Source organism: Schistocerca cancellata, chromosome 9, assembly GCF_023864275.1.
Source record: "Schistocerca cancellata isolate TAMUIC-IGC-003103 chromosome 9, iqSchCanc2.1, whole genome shotgun sequence".
Lineage (NCBI taxonomy): Eukaryota > Metazoa > Arthropoda > Insecta > Orthoptera > Acrididae > Schistocerca > Schistocerca cancellata.
The window spans coordinates 92,881,860-92,905,590 of NC_064634.1; the positions used below are offsets into that span (position 1 = coordinate 92,881,860).

General features: G+C 45.4%; 1 protein-coding gene and 1 pseudogene across 1 annotated transcript in view; both read right to left on the minus strand.

Moving 5' to 3' along the window:
* The window catches only part of LOC126100769 (dehydrogenase/reductase SDR family member 11-like), a 96,173-nt gene extending 86,793 nt beyond the window's left edge, over nt 1–9,380 (minus strand). The window contains exon 1 of the mRNA XM_049911389.1: nt 9,105–9,380. Coding sequence (XP_049767346.1) covers nt 9,105–9,236 — 132 coding nt within the window. The 5' untranslated portion in view covers nt 9,237–9,380. The remainder of the gene's footprint in view (nt 1–9,104) is intronic.
* An 11,030-nt stretch (nt 9,381–20,410) lies between these two features.
* LOC126102301 (5S ribosomal RNA) lies at nt 20,411–20,528 on the minus strand (annotated as a pseudogene).
* Nucleotides 20,529–23,731: the final 3,203 nt, after the last annotated feature.

Sequence of the window (23,731 nt, forward strand, 5' to 3'; positions counted from 1 at the left end):
TCGAATACAGAATTAAGTTTCTGGCGTATAGCCGTGTAGGAAGAGCAAGCTGGACGATAAAGTGTTCAGACGAGAAGAGAACAGAAGCTTTTGAGATGTGATGCTACAGAAGAATGCTGAAGATTAGATGGATAGAGAAGGTACTGAATAGAATTGTGCAGAAATTAAATTTGTGACACAATTTGACTGGAAGAACCGTGTCAGTTGATAGGTCACCTTCTGAGACATAAAGGGATCACCAGTTTATATTGAAGGGAAATGTTTGGGGTAAAGATTGTAGATGGACACCAAGAGATGAATACAGTAAGCGGGTTCAAGCGGATGTATGTTGCAGTAGTTATTCGGAGATGCAGTAATTGTCGGAGATTGCACAAGATAGAATAGCTTGGAGAGCTGCATCAACCCAGGCTTTGGGCTGAAGAAAAGGACAGCAATCTAAGTGTTCAGACACATTGACAAGATATACGTTTTCCATTTTTTTTGTTGAATTCGTAGAGTTCCTCAGTTTCCTGCTTTATGTTAATGGGAGCCTGTTGAAAATCTTACCACAAGAATAAGTAACTCCATTCTGAAACCTAGACAAGGAGTTCAAAGTCTACATGACAACTGTTTTCGTGTCTTGTGCAGTGACTGAAACTGGTGTTTATTATTAGCAACAAAACCATTAAGTAACAAAAGCATTTAGATGTGAATATAAGAATTCCCAGATGCCCAGTAAGGCTTCTGCAAGATGTACGACTATCTACCTCACTCAATGTTGCCACGGCTCGCTTCCGCTGAAGAAATAATTTATTTACTTCGAGTGCACTGACCTAGGAGATAGCACCGGAAGACAACAGGGAGTCAACATATGTCTAACATGCCAACACTTTTATCTGTAGGTCATCACAATGAGAGATGCTTCTAAAGGCACAACACAATGAATTCGGCTTCTTGATTAGAGTCTTTGATTGACTGTTTTGTTATACAGCTGCAACCTCGGAAATTTAATGGAGTGTCTTTCATTTAGTGTATGACTATTACCGTCTCTTTCTGACGTCGTTATTGCCTGTCTGAAGTTTCCTAATATGACTCTTTACTGAAATTAAGACTTAAACTGTTAACTGTGAATCACTAGTAGGTATCTTCTGCTGTTATTTTAAGCTCTTTCTCGTAATGCTGAGTTTGAACCCTTGATAACTGTTGTAATGATATTACTATAGTCCGACATAACTTTTTTCCTTTTTTTTCCCTTTGCACCTCAAAACAGAATTCCAACATTACCGGTTTTGTATTTCGTTCTACATACGTTGTGTAACTGCCAGTTATGTAGTTATTATTTTTCAGTTTCTTCTGTTCTGTGCTTAAAATATTTCCATGTGCACAAAAATGTAATTTCCTTAAAAAGTTTAAAGACATAATAATCTGTGTACTATTATGCGAGAGAGACGAGCTTTAAAATGTATCGAGAGGTCGCTATGTGAAACGGTAACAAGGCAGTCTGAGGAGAATTGCAGACACGTTATTGTCGTGCATGACGGAATGGTGTGTGTGTAAGAGCAGCTTTATACACTGTTTTCGGTGTACAACGTGGGCTGTTCTCGATGCAGATCGCAAACTGTGAAGTGTGATGTTAAAGTGCTTCCTGTCATAGACTATAACCTCGCAAAATAACTTCGAAACTACGATGCACAGACAGTACTATAAAGTCTTTGCAGAGTGGATTGTTTTCGGTGTTTTCCGCGGAGTGCAGACTTAAACGATATATATACAAAAGTGATTCTAGATATAAACTATAGCAGTCTATGACCACATAATAAGTAATGATTTTTTCCAGTGAACTATTTTCGATGTATAGTGCGGACTGTGAAATATAAATGTACCGAAGCGCTTCTCGCCACAAACAAATATCTAAGAAAGAAATAAAAAACATCAATGTTCGAACAATGGTGAGGAATGTTTAACAAGTGCAGCGACCTCGGTAAACATCGGGCTTCTTTTCTGAGTGAAGCATGTTACTCTACGACGTGAACTACAGATACTTCGGTCAACGAGGCGACTACAAATAACACACTTTCTATTGTAACGTATAAGTGGCAATTTTCAAGAGGGCAATTACAGCGACACCTCTTAATAAGGATTACACTTCTAGTTTATGGGTCGCCAACGCGGGATGATGACACGCCATTTTTCACAGTTAAGTGTTTCTTCATCAGAGATTGTGACTCTTTGGAAGCTGTCTCCTCGTAAGTGCGTTTCAAGAGAACTCCTGTAATAAACGTATAGCTTTTTGACAAACTGCCTGCTGGCTTCTGTCTCGAGTTCTTCGGCCGACGTTCATCTGATGATTTTACTGACGTTTCGCCAGCACGAGTGGCTGGCATTGTCAAAGCTTCACCCTCCATTGCCGGTGGTGAACTGGAACCGAGCTCGCGGCCGCAGACTATATGTACCTGGCGCGCCAACGTACGATGGCTTCTCCGCGGTCATTTTCGGTGCGGTTCTCCTCTTGCTACCTGCGACGGTCGTTCGCTGCAGTACGGGAAGCCAGGATCCGTTTACCTTAAGGCTTTCTTCTTTCTTGTTGAAATTATTCCCGTGTTTTTGTATTTCTACAGCTTATCTGAAATTTTGGGGAGCAAAATAACTGATGATGGTCGAAGTAGAGAGGATATAAAATGTAGACTGGCAGCCACGTATGGAAGTGAAACATGGACGGTAAATAGTTTGCACAAGAAGAGAATAGAAGCTTTCGAAATGTGGTGCTACAGAAGAATGCTGAAGATTAGATGGGTAGATCACATAACTAATGAGGAAGTATTGAATAGGACTGGGGAGAAGAGAAGTTTGTGGCACAACTTGACCAGAAGAAGTGATCGGTTGGTAGGACATGTTCTGAGACATCAAGGGATCACCAATTTAGTATTGGAGGGCAGCGTGGAGGGTAAAAATCGTAGGGGGAGACCAAGAGATGAATACACTAAGCAGATTCAGAAGGATGTAGGTTGCAGTAGGTACTGGGAGATGAAGAAGCTTGCACAGGATAGAGTAGCATGGAGAGCTGCATCAAACCAGTCTCAGGACTGAAGGCCACAACAACAACAACAACAATCTGAACTAGCGGGTGTGATACTGCTTCTCTACAGCCAGAACTTCCGTGTCGGCGAATTTTATTACGTGGTCGGTCTCACTCAGTGCGTGCTCTGCCACGGCCGATTTCTCCACCTGCCCCATCTTGCAATGTCGCTTATGTTCTTTGATCTTGGTGTTGATTGATCATCCAGTCATTCCGACATGTGCATGGTATGCGTTACATTCCCGACATTGCAAGGGGGCCCCTTTTCTCCTTTGCCGATCGAAGACACTCTTTGATCTTCCCTGTCGGTTTGAAAATCGTCTTTACGCCGTGTTTGCGCAATATACGGCCGATCCTGCCCGTCACTCTGGGAATGTAAGTCAGAAAGGACTTCGCCGCGTGTTTGGCTCTGTTACACTTCTAATGGAAATGGAAATGAGCGTTTGGCGTCATTGGCCGGGAGGCCCCTCGCGGGGCAGGTCCGGCCGCCTTGGCGCAGGTCTTATTACATTCGGCGCCACATTGGGCGACCTGCACGCCGGATGGGGATGAAATGATGATGAACACAACACAACACCCAGTCCCTGAGCGGAGAAAATCCCCGACCCAGCCGGGAATCGAACCCGGGCCCGGAGGACGGCAATCCGTCACGCTGACCACTCAGCTACTGGGGCGGACACACTTCTAATATAATGTGTGGAGTACCCATTGCTCCTCAGAACACTTTCCAGGTGTTGCATTTCGCGTCTGAGGTGCTGCGGTTCACATATTCGTCCTGCTCGCGTTACGAATGTATTAATCATGCCTCTTTTTCTGGCTCGGATGGTGGTTTGATAGTTTGTGCAGGTATCGGTCCGTGTGTGTCGGCTTTCGATACACGCTCTGTCCCCGGTTTTCGCCATCCCTTGTGACCAGCACACCTAGAAATGGCAGTTTTTTTGTCCTTTTTTACTTCCATGGTAAATTTTATGTTGACATGGAGGATGTTCAAGTGTCTTAGGAAGTCACCGAGTTGTTCTTCGCCATGGCCATACACAACGAAAGCTTTTTGCTGAAGTAACAGTTAAAACTTCTCGTTGTTGCTACTTATCTCAAGTAACTTAAATCTCAGGCACGTTAACTCATACTTTCAGTAAGTTAGAGAGGTTGAACCACCGAAATTAAATTGTTTTATTAAATGGTTTCTTCTAGGAAAATACACTCCTGGAAATGGAAAAAAGAACACATTGACACCGGTGTGTCAGACCCACCATACTTGCTCCGGACACTGCGAGAGGGCTGTACAAGCAATGATCACACGCACGGCACAGCGGACACACCAGGAACCGCGGTGTTGGCCGTCGAATGGCGCTAGCTGCGCAGCATTTGTGCACCGCCGCCGTCAGTGTCAGCCAGTTTGCCGTGGCATACGGAGCTCCATCGCAGTCTTTAACACTGGTAGCATGCCGCGACAGCGTGGACGTGAACCGTATGTGCAGTTGACGGACTTTGAGCGAGGGCGTATAGTGGGCATGCGGGAGGCCGGGTGGACGTACCGCCGAATTGCTCAACACGTGGGGCGTGAGGTCTCCACAGTACATCGATGTTGTCGCCAGTGGTCGGCGGAAGGTGCACGTGCCCGTCGACCTGGGACCGGACCGCAGCGACGCACGGATGCACGCCAAGACCGTAGGATCCTACGCAGTGCCGTAGGGGACCGCACCGCCACTTCCCAGCAAATTAGGGACACTGTTGCTCCTGGGGTATCGGCGAGGACCATTCGCAACCGTCTCCATGAAGCTGGGCTACGGTCCCGCACACCGTTAGGCCGTCTTCCGCTCACGCCCCAACATCGTGCAGCCCGCCTCCAGTGGTGTCACGACAGGCGTGAATGGAGGGACGAATTGAGCGTGTCGCCTTCAGCGATGAGAGTCGCTTCTGCCTTGGTGCCAATGATGGTCGTATGCGTGTTTGGCGCCGTGCAGGTGAGCGCCACAATCAGGACTGCATACGACCGAGGCACACAGGGCCAACACCCGGCATCATGGTGTGGGGAGCGATCTCCTACACTGGCCGTACACGACTGGTGATCGTCGAGGGGACACTGAATAGTGCACGGTACATCCAAACCGTCATCGAACCCATCGTTCTACCATTCCTAGACCGGCAAGGGAACTTGCTGTTCCAACAGGACAATGCACGTCCGCATGTATCCCGTGCCACCCAACGTGGTCTAGAAGGTGTAAGTCAACTACCCTGGCCAGCAAAATCTCCGGATCTGTCCCCCATTGAGCATGTTTGGGACTGGATGAAGCGTCGTCTCACGCGGTCTGCACGTCCAGCACGAACGCTGGTCCAACTGAGGCGCCAGGTGGAAATGGCATGGCAAGCCGTTCCACAGGACTACATCCAGCATCTCTACGATCGTCTCCATGGGAGAATAGCAGCCTGCATTGCTGCGAAAGGTGGATATACACTGTACTAGTGCCGACATTGTGCATGCTCTGTTGCCTGTGTCTATGTGCCTGTGGTTCTGTCAGTGTGATCATGTGATGTATCTGACCCCAGGAATGTGTCAATAAAGTTTCCCCTTCCTGGGACAATGAATTCACGGTGTTCTTATTTCAATTTCCAGGAGTGTATTACTTACAGAGTGTTAAGGATATAAGTGTGGTCAGTGATAACTGAGGAGAGTGTATTGAACAACATTACATTAGTATTTACTTCATTGGCAATTTATTAATTGTAGCTATTACAGGTAGCATGTTTTTACTCTGTTTAGTACCCCCAAGTATATGTGGCTCAAACAAACCATAAAAGGCTGTTTTCCCCTGGGCAGCAGCTCAAAATTGAAGTTTTGGTGCGGGGAGTCAAAAAGGGTAGTCTATACTGACAGGGGTAGTTACGACCGTGCAGAAAACATCAGGTGGTAAATTAAATGATCTGTCTGCGAGAAGAGCGTTAGATGGAGAGAAAAAAACAACTTACACGCTGAAGTTGCTGCATATTAACCCTTTCATTGCCATTGGGACCTATGCGTCACACGATAGGTTATCAGAGAACTGCTGCATGTTATTGCTATATACAGTATATCAGTGTCCCGTTGGTAAGGTGTAGCCTACTAATGGTTAGCAGAATACTTATAATTGTAGATTCCACCTATAACTCGCGTTGTCCTCAGGTTTCATTGTTAATCTCTTCACCGTATGGTCACAACGAATTAGTCCGCATTTAATATGTTTTGTATGGGATCTAAAATTTAAAAACCTCTCTCACACCGGCCTGATTTAGCTTCACTGATCAGGATAGTAAAAACATGCGTATATTAAGGGAATTTTCATTGACAAAGCAGGCTTATCACATTCACACAGTTCAATACTGTTCTATCCTGATTAAATTAAGCTTAACTTAAATTCCATAAGGCAGTGAAGCAATTTCGAAGTCTCGGTGCGACGAAAATTGTCAGTCGATCTCCTGGAAACATTTGTAATAATTATTAACTTTCGGTGATCACATGGGGAAGACCGGAGATCTGCTGGTAAGACCGTGTTAGCCTATTTATTTGAAGTAACTGGATATCTTGAGCATACAAAACGGCAGGTTCGTCCAGTGTAAATCAGACGTTCCCCACTGATCCCGTGCAACACAGCGTAGTAAGCAGACACTGTCAATAATAATAATCAGTTAAATAATACGCGAACACACTTACTTTAGTTTAGTTCGTGTATTAAATTCCTTCTCATACAGAATCTCATCAAGATGGCGACTAGCTCAACAATACATACATATACATCCTTCTTTCACGACTAATCGGCAAGAAGTCCCTCTTTTTCCTAAGAGAAAACATAGATAGCAGAGAAGCTATTCCATGGAGTAAATGGACGCTCCAAAGAATAATTGGGCTTGAAACTACTTTGCATTGATAAGCGGTAAGATAAGAAGAGATATTTCGAGATATGTACTGAGTTATATAATTTATAAAATTTCTGAAAATATCACGGAGAGACCGCTGCAAGAGACATTACACGCACCTGCAGACAGGCATTTCAATCGCCAGACTCACAAAGCGGGCTGCCTCCGCGCCTTCCCGGACACACCTTGTCAATAACTCTTCACTACGAACTGATACTTGCCACATCACAAACGAAGCGCATGTTGAGCATCTGTAGGTGAGTTACAACTTGGAGAGACGTTCTGGTCACTGATGTGTCTACAGTCCAACCGACATAGTCACGAGCCCAGGAGAGGCGCTGCAAGCGGCGATGTCGTGCTGTTAGCAAAAGCAATTGCGTCGGTCGTCTGCTGCCACAGCCCATTAACGCCAAATTTTGCGGCACTGTCCTAACGGATACGTTCGTCGCAAGTTCAAACAAAGTCGCAAGTTTAAACAAAAATTAGTCCAAACACTAGTCTTGCCTAATCTTTACTACTGTGATGTAGTTCAACACGGCACAAATAGTGAAAATTCGAGATGCCTCGAGCTAGTGATGAATGCTTGCCTTAGATACGTATGCAATATACGGTTGTATGATCATATCAGTCCTTCATACTCCCAACTAGGTTGGATACGCCCACATAAGGCACGCGCTCTCCACACGATGTGCTTACTTCATCGATTTCTTAGCCACTGGTGCCCCCAATACTTATCTTCTCACATTAAACACCTATCATCATTCCACAACCGCAATACCAGATCGGATACGTCTAGCATCTTGACTGTACCTTTACATAACACAAAATCTTTCTCCGTGTCATTCTCCATCTCAGCCATACGACTATGGAACGCGCTCCCCTGTGATCTGCGTCTAATCCAGAACCACTCAACATTCAAGAGGGAACTCAAAACTTACATATTAGGGACGGCATAGCCACCATTGTTGTGCCCCTCTCATCTCTTTCTTTCTCCTCTCCATCATAGCTTCGAATTTTACCATTCTATTTCTCTTCCTCTAACCTATCTACCTCTTCTATATCTCTTTCACCCCATTCTATCGTCTTATGTCTCTGCTTGATGAGAATAACTCACAAGCTGCAAGAATATAACGAGAAAATTCCCAACTAACAATAGGACTGATATTCATAAAAGAAAAATATGTTTACTTTCATATACACAGTCATTATTATTATTATTATTATTATTATTCATTGTTATAATTATTTTTTGATTGTTATACTTATCATTGTCCTACTTTTATAATCTCTACTTTTTTTCTTTAACATTAATACTGTATAACATGTTATATGTCCTTAATGTTCTGTAGAAACTGAAATTTGTTGAATCTGAGTATGCCTGGTTAGGTGTAAGAGAGGGCCTGAAGGCCCTAATCTTGCCAGGTAAAATAAATGCATAAATAAATAAATAAATAAATAAATCATTGACTCCACCCAAACGCCGCTGTTCTCGGTCGTAAAGTGAATACCGTCGGCCACTGTGTTGTCCGTGGTGGGAGGCAACGCCTCAAATTTGGTATTCTCGGCACACTTTTGATACTCTGGATCTCGGAATAATGAATCCATTAACGATTTCCGAAATCGAATGTCCCATGCGTCTATCTCCAACTACCATTCGGCGTTTAAAGTCTGTCAATTGCTGTCGTTCGGCCATAGTCAAGTCGATAAACGTTTGATATAACTCACCTGAGTACAAATTACAACTCGGCCAATGGACCGCCCTTTTATACCTTGTGTACGCGATACTAACGTTATTCGTATATGTGTATATCGCTACCCCACGACTTTTGTTTTCCTAGCGAAGTCGAAAAATATGTTTTGTAGCCAAAAGGGTGCGAGTAATACTGTGTATTGGAACCCTGAATAAAACCAACCTGCTTCCAGGATGAAAATGTGTTGAGTTACTTACTGACAGCGCCTCGTATTTAGGTTAAAAATTAAAGGGTGCCCAGAGGCGATCCTCGTGGCCCTCCAGATTTTATGTTCCCCCATTCTAAGGTTAGCTTCAATGCCTGATACACAGTCCGTCAGTGAGATATCCCGCTACCTGTTACAAAGTTGAGACTCGATCTGTGCGAGAGGAAGCCTGACCTCAGAGCAGGAGACGGCAGAGGCTCACCTGGACTCTGTCGACCCTCCTGGCGAGCCCCACGACGTTGACGCCGCGTCTGAGCAGCGCCTGAGTTATGGCGGCGCCGATGCCGGCGCTGGCGCCCGTGACCAGAGCGACGCGGCCCCGGTACCGCTCCATGGCCCCCTCCTGTCCCGCCTGCGCTGTCTCGTCCTTGCCTCAGATCCGCACAGAGCGCTCTCGCTCCCAGAATGCAGGCGCGACTGCTGGGCGGTGGGGGCGGGCAGCGGCTATACATAGGCGAGCTCAACTGCGGGGATCTGCTGACACGACGCAGCGCGGCCACATCACGACTGACTTGCACTTCCGGAGCACGTGACGTGAAGTGACGCAGCAGCTCAGCGCTGGCGGCTGGCGACTCCGTCAAGGCCTCCGCAGCTCGCGCGCGCGGAACAGAGCAAGAGGAAGAGAGAGAAACATAGATGCGGAGAAATGTGGCTGTGAGGAGGAATAAGTGTGGGGGAGAGGAATTGCAATGTCATTGTGCAGAAGAGTAAGTGTGCGTGTGTGTTTGTGTGTGTGTGACTTTGAGCCAGGGACATGGAGGAGAAAAAGGGATTTTTATTATTCTCTGACTGCAGCTTACGATACACAGCTTGCAGACTTGCAAATGTTACAGGTTATAGTTTCAAATACGAAAATACACTCTTTTTATTTCAGAATTTTTTTAAATTTTTTTTTTTTTTTTTTTTTTTTTTTTTTTTTTTTTTTTTTTTTTTTTTTGTGAATTACCAGTCTACTGACTGTGGTTTGATGCGACGCTTTACGAATTCCTCTCCTCTAAGAGTAGCCGTTACAACCGAGATCCTCAAGTATTTGCTGGATATATTCCAATCTCCCTCTACACATTTAACGCTATACAGCTCCCTCTAATACCATGGAAGTTATTTCCTGATGTCTTAACACTTGTCGTATTCATTCTGCCCCTTCTCCTTGTCAGTTTCTGCCATGTATTCCTTCCCTCGCTGATTCTTCGTTAAATCTCCTCATACCTTACCTTATCAGTCCACCTAATTTTTTACATTCTTCCGCAGCACCACGTCTCAAATGCTTCGATTCTCTTCTGCTCCAGTTTTACTACAGTCCATGCTTCACTATCATACATTCTCAGAAATTTATTCCTGAAAACAAGGCGTATGTTTTCTACTGGTAGGCTTCTCTTGCCCAGGGATGCCATTTTTGCCAGTGCTACACTGCTTTTCATATCCTCCTTGCTCCATCCAACATGGATTACTTTGTTGCCTAGGTAGCAGAATTCAACTTCACCTCTTTCGTGATTACCAATTTTGGTAAGTTTCTCTTTGTTCTCATTTCTTCTACTTATCATTATTTTCGTCTTTCTTCAGTTCACTCTCAATCCACATTCTGTACTCATTAGACTATTCATTCTGTCCTACGGATCCTGTAATTACTGTTCACTTTCACTGAAGAATTATCAACGCACCCTTGAATCTTTGTTTTACTTCCGTCTTTACTTCTTCGATGTATAGATTGAACAGAAGGGGCAAAAGACTACATCCCTGTCTGATACACTTTTTAATCCGAGTACTTCGTTCTTGGTCTTCAACTCTTCTCTCTTGGTTTTTCTACATATTGTCGACGCTTGATGATATATCGCCAGTCACATACATTCACCAAAGTGAATAATCGTTTTGTTGCAAATTCCCACAATGATTTTAGAAATTTCGGTATAATGTTATCTATCCCTTCTGTCTCATTTGATCTTAAGTCTTCCCAAGCTCTTTTAAATTCTGGTTCTAATACTGGATCCCCTATCTCTTCCCTATCGACTACGCCGACGTCACAAGCCGTTTCTCCTTCTGTCTAGTTATCAGACAAGTCGTCACCTCATAGACACTTTCAGTGTACTCTTTCCACCTATCTACTCTCTCCTATTTTCTCATTGCACTCACAATGTTATCGTCTTTACGTTGAATCTCACTGTTGGTTGTTTCAACTTCCCTGTATGCTGAGTCACTCCTACCGGTAGTCATTTCTTTTTCGATACCTTCCTATTTTTCATGCAGTCATTTCGCCTTAGTATTCCTACACTCCATTTCATTTCTAACTGCCTTGTATTCTTGTATTCCTGAATTTCCCTGAACATCTTTGTACTTCCTTCTATCGTCGATCAACTGAATTTTTTTCTTCTGCTACCCATGGTTTCTTTGCAGTTACCTTCCTTGTACCTACGTCTTTCTTCCCAAATTACGCGATCGCCCTTTTCAGAGATGTCCATTCTTCTTTAGCTAAACTGCCAACCGACCTCGTCATTATCTATAGCTGCAGAGAACTATGTCTTCACTCCTTACTACTTCCATATCCTACTTCTTTGAGCATTGATTCTCCCTGCCTGGTTTCTTAAACTTCAGCCTACTCTTGATTATTGCTATATTGCGGTGTGTATCTACATCTGTTCCTGGGTACGTCTTACAATCCAGTCTCTGATATCGAATTCTCTGCCTGACCATGATGTAGTCTAACTGAAGTCTTCCTGTGTCTCCTGGCCTTTTGTGTCTCCCGGCCTTCTGCAAGTATGCCTTCGCCTCCTGTGATTCTTAAACAGAGTATTCGGCATTACACCTGAAATACATTGCAGAACTCAATTAGTCTTTCTCTTCTCATTCGTAATACCAAGCCCATATTCTTCCGGAACCCTTTCTTCTACTCCAATCTGCAATGAATATTACATTTTCCTCTCACTTATCGTACTGAATTATTCGTTCAGTATCCTCATATACTTTCTGTGTCTCCTCTACTTCCTCTGTCTCTTCATCTGCGGCTTGCGACGTCGGCATGTATGCCTGAACTATTGATGTCGTTGTTGGTTTGCTGTCGATTCAGATGACAACAAACCAATCGCAGAACAGCTCAGAGTAACCCACTCTCTGCGCTACCTTCCTATTCATATCGAATCGTATACCCTTTACAACGTTTTCTTCTACTCATCTGACCAGAAATCCTTGTCTTCTTTCTGTTTCACTTCACTGACCACCACTATATCTAAATTGAGCTTCTGCATTTCCTTTTTCACATTTCTAGCTTCCCTATATGTTTCAAACTTCAAACATTCCACGTCCACAATCGTAAAACGTTATCCTTTCGACGGTTATTCACTCTTTTCCTTATGGTCACCTTCACTTGGCAGTTCCCTCCCGGAGATACGAATGGGGGACTAGCCATACAAGCACATTTCTCAACACTGAGCTGCATCAATAATGGAACAACAGTAAAGATTGTACACATGTCGCACTACACTATTGGTATAAAATGTCGCTCCGTCTGACAGTTTATTATTATTTTTATTTTGAGCTGTTTTATGAAAGACTATTTCCTAATCCTTCTCCATCCATTAGCTGTTATAATTGGTGACCACTGCAATCATTCCCACAAATATATTCATTCTGAGGAAAAAGTTGATAAAAACTGTTCTTCCACTTTCACGTCAAGGTCTTCTAAAATTCGTCACTGTAGTTTTTTTACCCCCTAGTATTCAGCCGGATAATTTAGTGGGTCTGTGTCCTGAATTTGTAAAGTAACTACCAGCTGTTGTTCTCAAAATCGATGTCCCATGCTAAGGACAGGCGACGTCTGCAATCTACAACCTAGGCTTTCAGGTTCGGTATTTCCGTCGTTAGTGTAAATTGTTTATGGGCATTAGCCGGTGTTCCGAGGCATATTCCTGTGCTAGCGCTTCGTCTCGTAATGGTGAAGGCACCATCAGAGACTATACAGTTTGAGGAGCAGCTTGAAATCTAAACAAGTTCTCCAAGCCGAAAAAATAGCCCCTGATGATGTTTCCAGCCTTATGAGACGAAGTCTAGGCACAGAAATATGCCTTGGAATGCGGGATAATGCCCATAGAAAAAGATCCACCAAAGAATCCACAATCTGAAAAGAGATAGATAGACGTGCACCCTTCGCCCAGGTGGTTACTACTCTCTTTTCTTCTACACTCCTGGAAATGGAAAAAAGAACACATTGACACCGGTGTGTCAGACCCACCATACTTGCTCCGGACACTGCGAGAGGGCTGTACAAGCAATGATCACACGCACGGCACAGCGGACACACCAGGAACCGCGGTGTTGGCCGTCGAATGGCGCTAGCTGCGCAGCATTTGTGCACCGCCGCCGTCAGTGTCAGCCAGTTTGCCGTGGCATACGGAGCTCCATCGCAGTCTTTAACACTGGTAGCATGCCGCGACAGCGTGGACGTGAACCGTATGTGCAGTTGACGGACTTTGAGCGAGGGCGTATAGTGGGCATGCGGGAGGCCGGGTGGACGTACCGCCGAATTGCTCAACACGTGGGGCGTGAGGTCTCCACAGTACATCGATGTTGTCGCCAGTGGTCGGCGGAAGGTGCACGTGCCCGTCGACCTGGGACCGGACCGCAGCGACGCACGGATGCACGCCAAGACCGTAGGATCCTACGCAGTGCCGTAGGGGACCGCACCGCCACTTCCCAGCAAATTAGGGACACTGTTGCTCCTGGGGTATCGGCGAGGACCATTCGCAACCGTCTCCATGAAGCTGGGCTACGGACCCGCACACCGTTAGGCCGTCTTCCGCTCACGCCCCAACATCGTGCAGCCCGCCTCCAGTGGTGTCGCGACAGGCGTGAATGGAGGGACGAATGGAGACGTGTCGTCTTCAGCGATGAGAGTCGCTTCTGCCTTGGTGCCAATGATGGTCGTATGCGTGTTTGGCGCCGTGCAGGTGAGCGCCACAATCAGGACTGCATACGACCGAGGCACACAGGGCCAACACCCGGCATCATGGTGTGGGGAGCGATCTCCTACACTGGCCGTACACCACTGGTGATCGTCGAGGGGAGACTGAATAGTGCACGGTACATCCAAACCGTCATCGAACCCATCGTTCTACCATTCCTAGACCGGCAAGGGAACTTGCTGTTCCAACAGGACAATGCACGTCCGCATGTATCCCGTGCCACCCAACGTGCTCTAGAAGGTGTAAGTCAACTACCCTGGCCAGCAAGATCTCCGGATCTGTCCCCCATTGAGCATGTTTGGGACTGGATGAAGCGTCGTCTCACGCGGTCTGCACGTCCAGCACGAACGCTGGTCCAACTGAGGCGCCAGGTGGAAATGGCATGGCAAGCCGTTCCACAGGACTACATCCAGCATCTCTACGATCGTCTCCATGGGAGAATAGCAGCCTGCATTGCTGCGAAAGGTGGATATACACTGTACTAGTGCCGACATTGTGCATGCTCTGTTGCCTGTGTCTATGTGCCTGTGGTTCTGTCAGTGTGATCATGTGATGTATCTGACCCCAGGAATGTGTCAATAAAGTTTCCCCTTCCTGGGACAATGAATTCACGGTGTTCTTATTTCAATTTCCAGGAGTGTATATATGTATAGTGCAGTAAAGTCGATTTGCAGCTGGATTTTGGAACATACACTGTGTTCGAAGGGTTCATTGACACACAGCACAATTTCAGAAAACACCGTTCTTGTGAAAGATAGGAAATTGTTTCTGCTAGGAACAGCGGATGAGCAACTATTAGCATCTCACTTAGACAGCGAATTGGCATCACTTAGCTCCAGTAAGATGGACGTAGAGGAATTATGGGCAAAGTTTAAGCAGACCGTAAAACGTGGTCTGGAGAATTATGTCTCTTATAAGTGGATTAAAGATGGAAAAGACCCACCATGGTCTAGCAACAAGATTCGGAAAATGCTGAGGAACCACAGGTTGTTGCACTATCGGTTCAAAAGAGAACGCACAAATGACGACAAACATAGTTTAGTAGAGATTCGTGCGTCTGTAAAAAGTTCTATCCGCGAAGCACACGCTATTATCACGCTCGTACCTTAGCAAAAGACCTGACAGAGAACTCTCGAAAATTCTAGTACTATGAAAAATCGATAAGTGGACCTAAGGCTTGTATCCAGTCACTTACTGACCAGTCTATTGTGGTAGCAGAAAACAGCATAACATAAGCCGGAGTTCACGCAGGAGAATCGTACCAACAAACCGTCGTTTGGCCATCGGACAGACTCTCGTATGGACGACATAGTAACAAGCATCCCTGGAGCAGAGAAACAGCTGAAGGAGTAGAAAACAAATAAGTCACCAGGACCAGGTGGAATCCCAGTTCTGTTTATCACAGAGTACTCTACGGCATTGGCCCCTTACTTAGCCTGCATTTGTCAATCTTTCGCCAAGCGCAAAGTCCCAAGCGACTGGAAAAATGCGCAGGTGACCCATGTGCATAAGAAGGAGAAAAGAACGGACACGAAAAATTACAGACCAATATCCCCAACAATGGTTTGCTGCAGAATCCTTAACATATTCTCGTTTAGAATATAATAAATTTTCTTGAGACCGGAAAACTTATGTCCATGAATCAGCACGGTTATGGAAAACATCGAAATGGTTCAAATGGGACTTAACATCTGAGGTCATCAGTCCCGTAGACTTAGAACTAACTTAAGGACATCACACACATCCATGCCCGAGGCAGGATTCGAACCTAGGATCGTAGCAGCAGCGCGGTTCAGGACTGAAGCGCCTAGAACAGCTCGGCCACAGCGGCCTGCTAGAAAGCAGCTTGCCCTTTTCTCACATGATATACTGCGAAATATGGATGAAAGGCAACAGGTAGATTCCATATTTACAGATTTTCCGAAAACCCCACTGCCGGTTGTTAAAGAAAGTGCAAGCATATAGGACAGGTTCACAGGTATGTGTGTGGCTCGAAGACCTCTTAAATTATAGAGCCCAGGAAGTTGTCCTCGGCGGCGAGCGTTCTTCGGAGACAAGGTTCAAATGGCTCTGAGCACTATGGGACTTAACATCTTAGGTCATCAGTCCCCTAGAACTTAGAACTAATTAAACCTAACTAACCTAAGGACATCACACACATCCATGCCCGAGGCAGGATTCGAACCTGCGACCGTAGCAGTCCCGCGGTTCCAGACTGCAGCGCCAGAACCGCACGGCCACCACGGCCGGCTTCGGAGACAAGTGTTTCGTCGGGAGTGCCCCAGGGAAGTGTGACAGGACCGCTATTAGTCTCTATATACATAAATGATTTGGCGGACAGTATGGACAGCAATATTCGATTGTTTGCTGAAGATGCTGTGGCGTACGGTAAGGTATCGAAATTGAGTGACTATAGGAGTACAAAATTTCTAGTTGGTGTGATGAATGGCAGCAAGCTTTAAATGTAGAAAAATGTGAGTCAATGCGGATGAGTAGGAAAAGCAAACCCATAATGTTCGGATGCACCATTAGTAAATTCAAATGGCTCTGAGCAGTATGGGACTTAACTTGTGAGGTCATCAGTCCCCTAGAACTTAGAACTACTTAAACCTAACTAACCTAAGGACATCACACACATCCATGCCCGAGGCAGGATTCGAACCTGCGACAGTGGCGGTCGCGCGGTTCCAAACTGTAGCGCCTAGAAGCGCTCGGCCACTCCGGCCGGCCACCATTAGTAGTGTCCTGCTTGACACAGTCACGTAGTTTCAATATCCGGGTGTAACGTTTCAAAGCGTTGTGAAATGGAACGGGCATGTCAGGACTGTGGTAGGAAAGGCGACTGACTGACGTCGATCTCTTGGGAGAATCCTAGGAAAGCGTGGTTTGTCTTTAAAGGAAACGGTGTATAGGACGCGAGTGGGACCTTTTCTTGAGTACTGCTCGGTAGTTTGGGGTCCGTACCAGGTCGGATTAAATGAAGACATCGTAGCGGTCCAGAGGTAGTGTAGGGAAGCAGCCTACTCACGCTGTAGTAAATTCACATCAGTTTCCATTGTGTGCCAGCCAGTGTGCTGTAACTAGCTCTGACGTCATAAATGTTGCGCAATACCTTAAAAATCAAGCAAATGACCTAAAACTTTTCTAGCATGTCAGGAATAATACTAAATTAATGTGTGTTAAATGTCAGTTCGATAACTTCAGCCATTTTCGAAATTTGGACGTTTTTCTAAAAAAATCATTGGCGCAACAGAAAAGAGCTAGAGACTTCAAAATTTATATTTAGATTCATCTTTCATAATGATTTAATAAAAACAGTACTTTGGATTTCACAAACTAAGACTTTAGTGGAAATTCATGATTTTCTGGTTTTCATCTCAAAACTGAAGGAAGCAAGATAGATTAAGTAGGCTAGTAAATAAGGCTAGGATGTTTAGATTTAAATAGGTTGGAGGTCCGCTATGACTGTGAAGATGTGAAAAGTTTCTTTTGAATACCTATAAAATTATAGCGATAGCGGATCTCAAAAGGGCCAGTTCAGAGCTCATCTACTGCGTGCAGTGTAATTTAATTAATTCTCTCGCCCAAAATATTTAACTTAGCCACGTCAAAATTTTATTATCAATACTTACCTGCGTGCTGAATGCACGTTTAAATTAAGAGCTTCATCGGCCATCAGCAAAAGAAGCTATAAATTATTATGTAACTTGAAGTGGTGCGTTACTAGCCCAGCGGCTAGTCGGGAGAGCCGATTTGATCAGGCGTTCCCTTAGCCGTCCGCACCGCGACTATATATATAAGAACGCTGCACGAGGAAGGAAGGCCCCAGTTCTCTCCAGACGCTAAATAGCACGCCATCTGTGTCGGGAGTCGCGTCGCATCGGTATCACTGCTACAAACAGCCTCGGGTGCCGTATTAAGTTACTAGAGATACGCGGAACCATGAAATCATTTCAAGTGAAGGGTTAATTCGGAGATGATTTTCATTATCTAGTTTCAGTTTGCGTATTGTCGTATTTTCACGTGCCGTCGCGGGACAGACATTCTACCAATTATTTAGCATGACGTTTGATGAAATATTCTGATCAAATTTTGGCGAGCATTCTTTTTCACATTTAATTCGGACATTTATAGTTGCATCAGTGCATTAGACTCTGAACTGCTCTGTTAGTTAGGTTGTAGGGATACTTGTGTTTTTGCCAGTGAATTTCAGAATATACTCAACTACACTCCTGGAAATTGAAATAAGAACACCGTGAATTCATTGTCCCAGGAAGGGGAAACTTTATTGACACATTCCTGGGGTCAGATACATCACATGATCACGCTGACAGAACCACAGGCACATAGACGCAGGCAACAGAGCATGCACAATGTCGGCACTAGTACAGTGTATATCCACCTTTCGCAGCAATGCAGGCTGCTATTCTCCCATGGAGACGATCGTAGAGATGCTGGATGTAGTCCTGTGGAACGGCTTGCCATGCCATTTCCACCTGGCGCCTCAGTTGGACCAGCGTTCGTGCTGGACGTGCAGACCGCATGAGACGACGCTTCATCCAGTCCCAAACATGCTCAATGGGGGACAGATCCGGAGATCTTGCTGGCCAGGGTAGTTGACTTACACCTTCTAGAGCACGTTGGGTGGCACGGGATACATGCGGACGTGCATTGTCCTGTTGGAACAGCAAGTTCCCTTGCCGGTCTAGGAATGGTAGAACGATGGGTTCCATGACGGTTTGGATGTACCGTGCACTATTCAGTGTCCCCTCGACGATCACCAGTGGTGTACGGCCAGTGTAGGAGATCGCTCCCCACACCATGATGCCGGGTGTTGGCCCTGTGTGCCTCGGTCGTATGCAGTCCTGATTGTGGCGCTCACCTGCACGGCGCGAAACACGCATACGACCATCATTGGCACCAAGGCAGAAGCGACTCTCATCGCTGGAGACGACACGTCTCCATTCGTCCCTCCATTCACGCCTGTCGCGACACCACTGGAGGCGGGCTGCACGATGTTGGGGCGTGAGCGGAAGACGGCCTAACGGTGTGCGGGACCGTAGCCCAGCTTCATGGAGACGGTTGCGAATGGTCCTCGCCGATACCCCAGGAGCAACAGTGTCCCTAATTTGCTGGGAAGTGGCGGTGCGGTCCCCTACGGCACTGCGTAGGATCCTACGGTCTTGGCGTGCATCCGTGCATCGCTGCGGTCCGGTCCCAGGTCGACGGGCACGTGCACCTCCCGCCGACCACTGGCGACAACATCGATGTACTGTGGAGACCTCACGCCCCACGTGTTGGGCAATTCGGCGGTACGTCCACCCTGCCTCCCGCATGCCCACTATACGCCCTCGCTCAAAGTCCGTCAACTGCACATACGGTTCACGTCCACGCTGTCGCGGCATGCTACCAGTGTTAAAGACTGCGATGGAGCTCCGTATGCCACGGCAAACTGGCTGACACTGACGGCGGCGGTGCACAAATGCTGCGCAGCTAGCGCCATTCGACGGCCAACACCGCGGTTCCTGGTGTGCCCGCTGTGCCGTGCGTGTGATCATTGCTTGTACAGCCCTCTCGCAGTGTCCGGAGCAAGTATGGTGGGTCTGACACACCGGTGTCAATGTGTTCTTTTTTCCATTTCTAGGAGTGTATTTTGGAAAATCGTTTTTGATTAGAAATCCCGGACAATCTCCTAATTCCTCAGAGCTACAAGCTGCAGCTATAATGGTATTCTCAGATGAAGTGGGCTCTAGGAACTCTAATTACAGGCTCCACGTTTTGTTAAATTACTTTCTGGGTGCTAATAAGTAAATAGAGAACCAGTGTTGAGAACGGCGAAAGACAGCATTAACAACATTCTAAAAGCCTGAAACTGATTCAACATTCAAACATTTGTATTGCAAGCATTTTATACAGCAGCAATTTTAATTTTGACGAGTTAACCGCCGCCCCACAGTAGGCTGCTTGATTTGTTACTGGCTGGTTCTAACAACACGCAAGGGTCACGAAGATGCTTCTGGAACACAAATGGGAATGCCTGGAGAGAGGACGACGTTCTTTCCAAGGAACACTATTGAGAAAATTTAGGTAACAGGCATCTGAAGCTGACTTCTGTTGCTTACATACAATGCGCGTAAGGATCACGAAGATAAGAGACGAGAAATTGGGGATCATTTAGAGGCATATAGCCAGTCATTTTTCCCTCGTTCTGTTTTCGAATGGAATAGGAAAGGAAGTGACTAGTAGTGATACGGGGTGCCCGTGCCACGCACCGTCGGTGACCTGCGGAGTATCCATATAGATGTAGATGTAGCTGGAACACAACTAGCTCTTTACCTGCACGAAGTAATGAGTGCTGTCGACAGTGGATCTCAAATTAATGCACACAGCACTCCGTCTTCGGGCCACGAGTGGCCTACCGTGACCATCCGACCGCCGTGTCATCCTCAGTGGAGGACCGCTCTCCCGGTAGTTATGATGGTATACTTGACCGAAGCCGCTACTATTCGGTCAAGTAGCTCCTCAATTGGCATCACGAGGCTGAGTGCACTCCGAAAAATGGCAACAGCGCATGGCGGCCTGGATGGTCACCCATCCAAGTGCCGACCACGCCCGACAGCGCTTAACTTCGGTGATCTCACGGGAACCGGTGTATCCACTGCGGCAAGGCAGTTGCCACTCAAATTAATGCAATATTTCTAAATTTCCGGAAGGCTTTTGACACCGTTTCTCATAAGATATAGCCATTCCAGTTGCATACCTATGGCTGTGCTGCAGAATTCGAGATGTCCTCTCAGAAAGGGCGCTGTTCGAAATAACTGACGGAAAGACATCCAGTAAAACAGATGTTTGATTCGTCGTTCCCAAAGATAATCTGAAGAGCTCTCTTAGACTGTTTGCAGACGATGTCATTTACCGTTTAGTAAAGTCATCAGGAGATCAAAACCAACTGAAAATGACTTAGATACGATATCTGAATAGAGCGAAAAGTGGCAATTTTCTCTCAGTAAAGGAAAGTGTGAGGACGTCCACAAGAGTACAAAAAGAAACCAGTTAAACTTCGATTACACCATAAACCACACAAATTTAAGGCTGTCATTTCTACTAAATAACTAAGAATTACAATTACAAATCACTTAAGTTGGAACGGCCACATGGATAATTTTGTGGGAAAGGCAAACCAAAGACTACCTTTTCTTGGCGGAACGCTTAACAGATGCAACATGTCTACTAAAGAGACTACCTACACTACATTTGTTCGTCATCTGCTACAGTATAGCTATGCTCTATGTGATAATTGCCAGATAGGATTGACGGGGGACAGTTAGGATTGACGGGGGACAGCGAAAAATTTCAAAAAAGGGCACTTTCTTTTGTATTATCGGGAAATAGGACAGAGAACGTCATGGATATGATAAGCTAATTAGAACGGCAGTAATTAAAACAAAGGAGTTTTTTGTTAAGGCGAGATCTTTTCACGAAATTTCTGTCACTAAATTTCTTTTCTGAATGCGAAAATATTTTACTGTCGCCAGCGTACACAGGAAGAAATGGGCATCATAATAAAATAAGAGAAATCGGATATCGTACAGAATGATTTAAGTGTAGATTTAAATCGCCGGCAGCGAAATGGTTGGAAATGGAGCGCATTTTCGAATCAGGAAATAACGAAAAATAAATCATGTGCAGATTTCTTGAAGGGCCATGAATATGACCAAAGCGGTGTAGAGATTTCGAGGAGAATCTCTCTCAGAATGGTTGGTCCACGAATGAAGCGACATTGCTACGGGTAACGACACCAAACACTGCTTTCTTGACATCCTCGATATACCTCCTGTGACTCACGCTGACAAGAGGCTCGGCAATCGTATAGAAATAAATCGAACCTTGTATCGGACGTTCTGCTAATCCGTGTGTACAATACTGTGTGGCAAACCTACTTCGTTTCGAGTAGAAAAGTTTCATAGACGGAGACTGATAAGACACTGCGATCTCCGCCGATACCGGCAGTGAAGAGCAGGTGGTCAGATAAACAATGTCATGCGTCCCGACACGGGATTAAGCGCTTTCGTAGAAGATAAGGTAGCTAATTCACATCGATATCCACATAAGCACCGGGCCGATAATTTTTTATAATACCATAAATAAAAGTGTCGTCGCATTCCTTTCGTGGGTGTAGCGTCGCAAGGAGTCTTTGCGACTTAGGGATGTTCGACGATCAGATTTTTGAACGAACTAAGGCACGAACACTGTTGCAGCTAAGCGAAGGCAGATATTGTAGATCTAGCAGATGTCCGTGAAATTCTGCGACCTATAGAAGGAGGACCGATTGCAGAACGTTTCTGCTCACAAGCGTTGTATTATTTGGCGCCTTCAATTGCCCCTCCCCCCCCCCCCCCCCCCCGTTCCCATTAGTGTCGCTTGGCCCTGTATAGAAGTGGCTACCAACAACGAAAATTTCATAGAAAAGTACAATGCAACAAGTTAAGTAATGGAGGTTGGGCTCCATACGGTTCCCTTTCTGAGCAGCGACCGTGGAATATAAAATTGTAAAGAATGTAGCAACCAGTCGCGGAAACATAATTTATTTATATTGTTGCAGATCGATTTCGACTGATATCAGTCAACATCGGCGCATTTTTCTAACCGATACATGCCATAAGTAGAAGTACTGTCCTTGGCCATGAAGTAATGACAGTAACTAGTACGTTGAATAAAATACACTGGTGTCAAAACTTAAAGTAACAAACGGAAATTTTGCAAGGTCGCCTTTATTTTGCCCCAAAACAGGTGATAGTAAAGTAGAAACAATGTGAAGAATACAGAATGTACTCAACTGCAAGATGCATAGCGGTAGACAAAAATGTTCTTCGTTTTTTTTCCAACTTAACAGATTTGCACATACATTCCGACAACTGGTTAATGTGCTCAGTTTGGGGTGTGACCAACTGTGACACCAATACAGGCCTGACAACGACGGGGCATGCAGTGAATGATGTCATCAATCTCATGGTGAGGCAATAACGCCCATTCTTCCTGCAGAGATGCTCACAAGTCGTGGAGAGTGGTTGGTGGATGCTGACCTGATGAAGCCCTTCGGGACCCAAACATTGTGTAAAGAGACCGATATCGAAGATGGCGTGGGCAGGGATTATGTTGACCACTCGAACACCTCTTCATGAAATTGTACGAGCGAATCAACAAAATTTAACTGCTGTCAGGTGCCGTGAGGAGATCTTGAGATCTCATGCACGGTTGTTGCGAGTAGCTGTGTGTCCACACTTCGTGCTGATGGACGTTAATGCTCGACCTCGTAGAACACGGGTGGTTGACGCTTTTTAGAAACGGAAGATATTGCATTCATGGCGTGGCCTGCTCTTTCTCCTGGTTTGAATCCCATATAGCATGTCTGGGATACACCAGGGAGAATGTTTTTATTTAGCTGGCTGTATACTTGCTGTATTTGCTGTAGTTCGTGTCACGAAGATTTTCTGTCAGGTAAGTTTGTTATGAAAAAGTGTAGGTTATTGTTAGGATTTCTTCTAATTCAGGGCCATTCTTTTGTGGTAATTAATAGTCAGACTGCGTGATCCTTGTACATTGTGGGTAATAAATGAATAAGTTTGAGTTGTATTTGTCAGTAATTCTGTAGGTCAGAAATGAAACGATAAAGACAAGCAAAGTGACAGTACGTCAGTTTCTCTCAGCAGTTATAGAAGGTTCACTTGCATTAAGCTATTTGAGTAAAAACGTAAAAGTTTCACTTTGTCAGTAATTTCAGTTTAAGTAAAAATATATATTTAGAAGTTTCACTATGTACACAGCAATTGTGGATGTGGGAGTACCCGGCAAACACTCCCCCGCTTGATAGGTTCCCTGA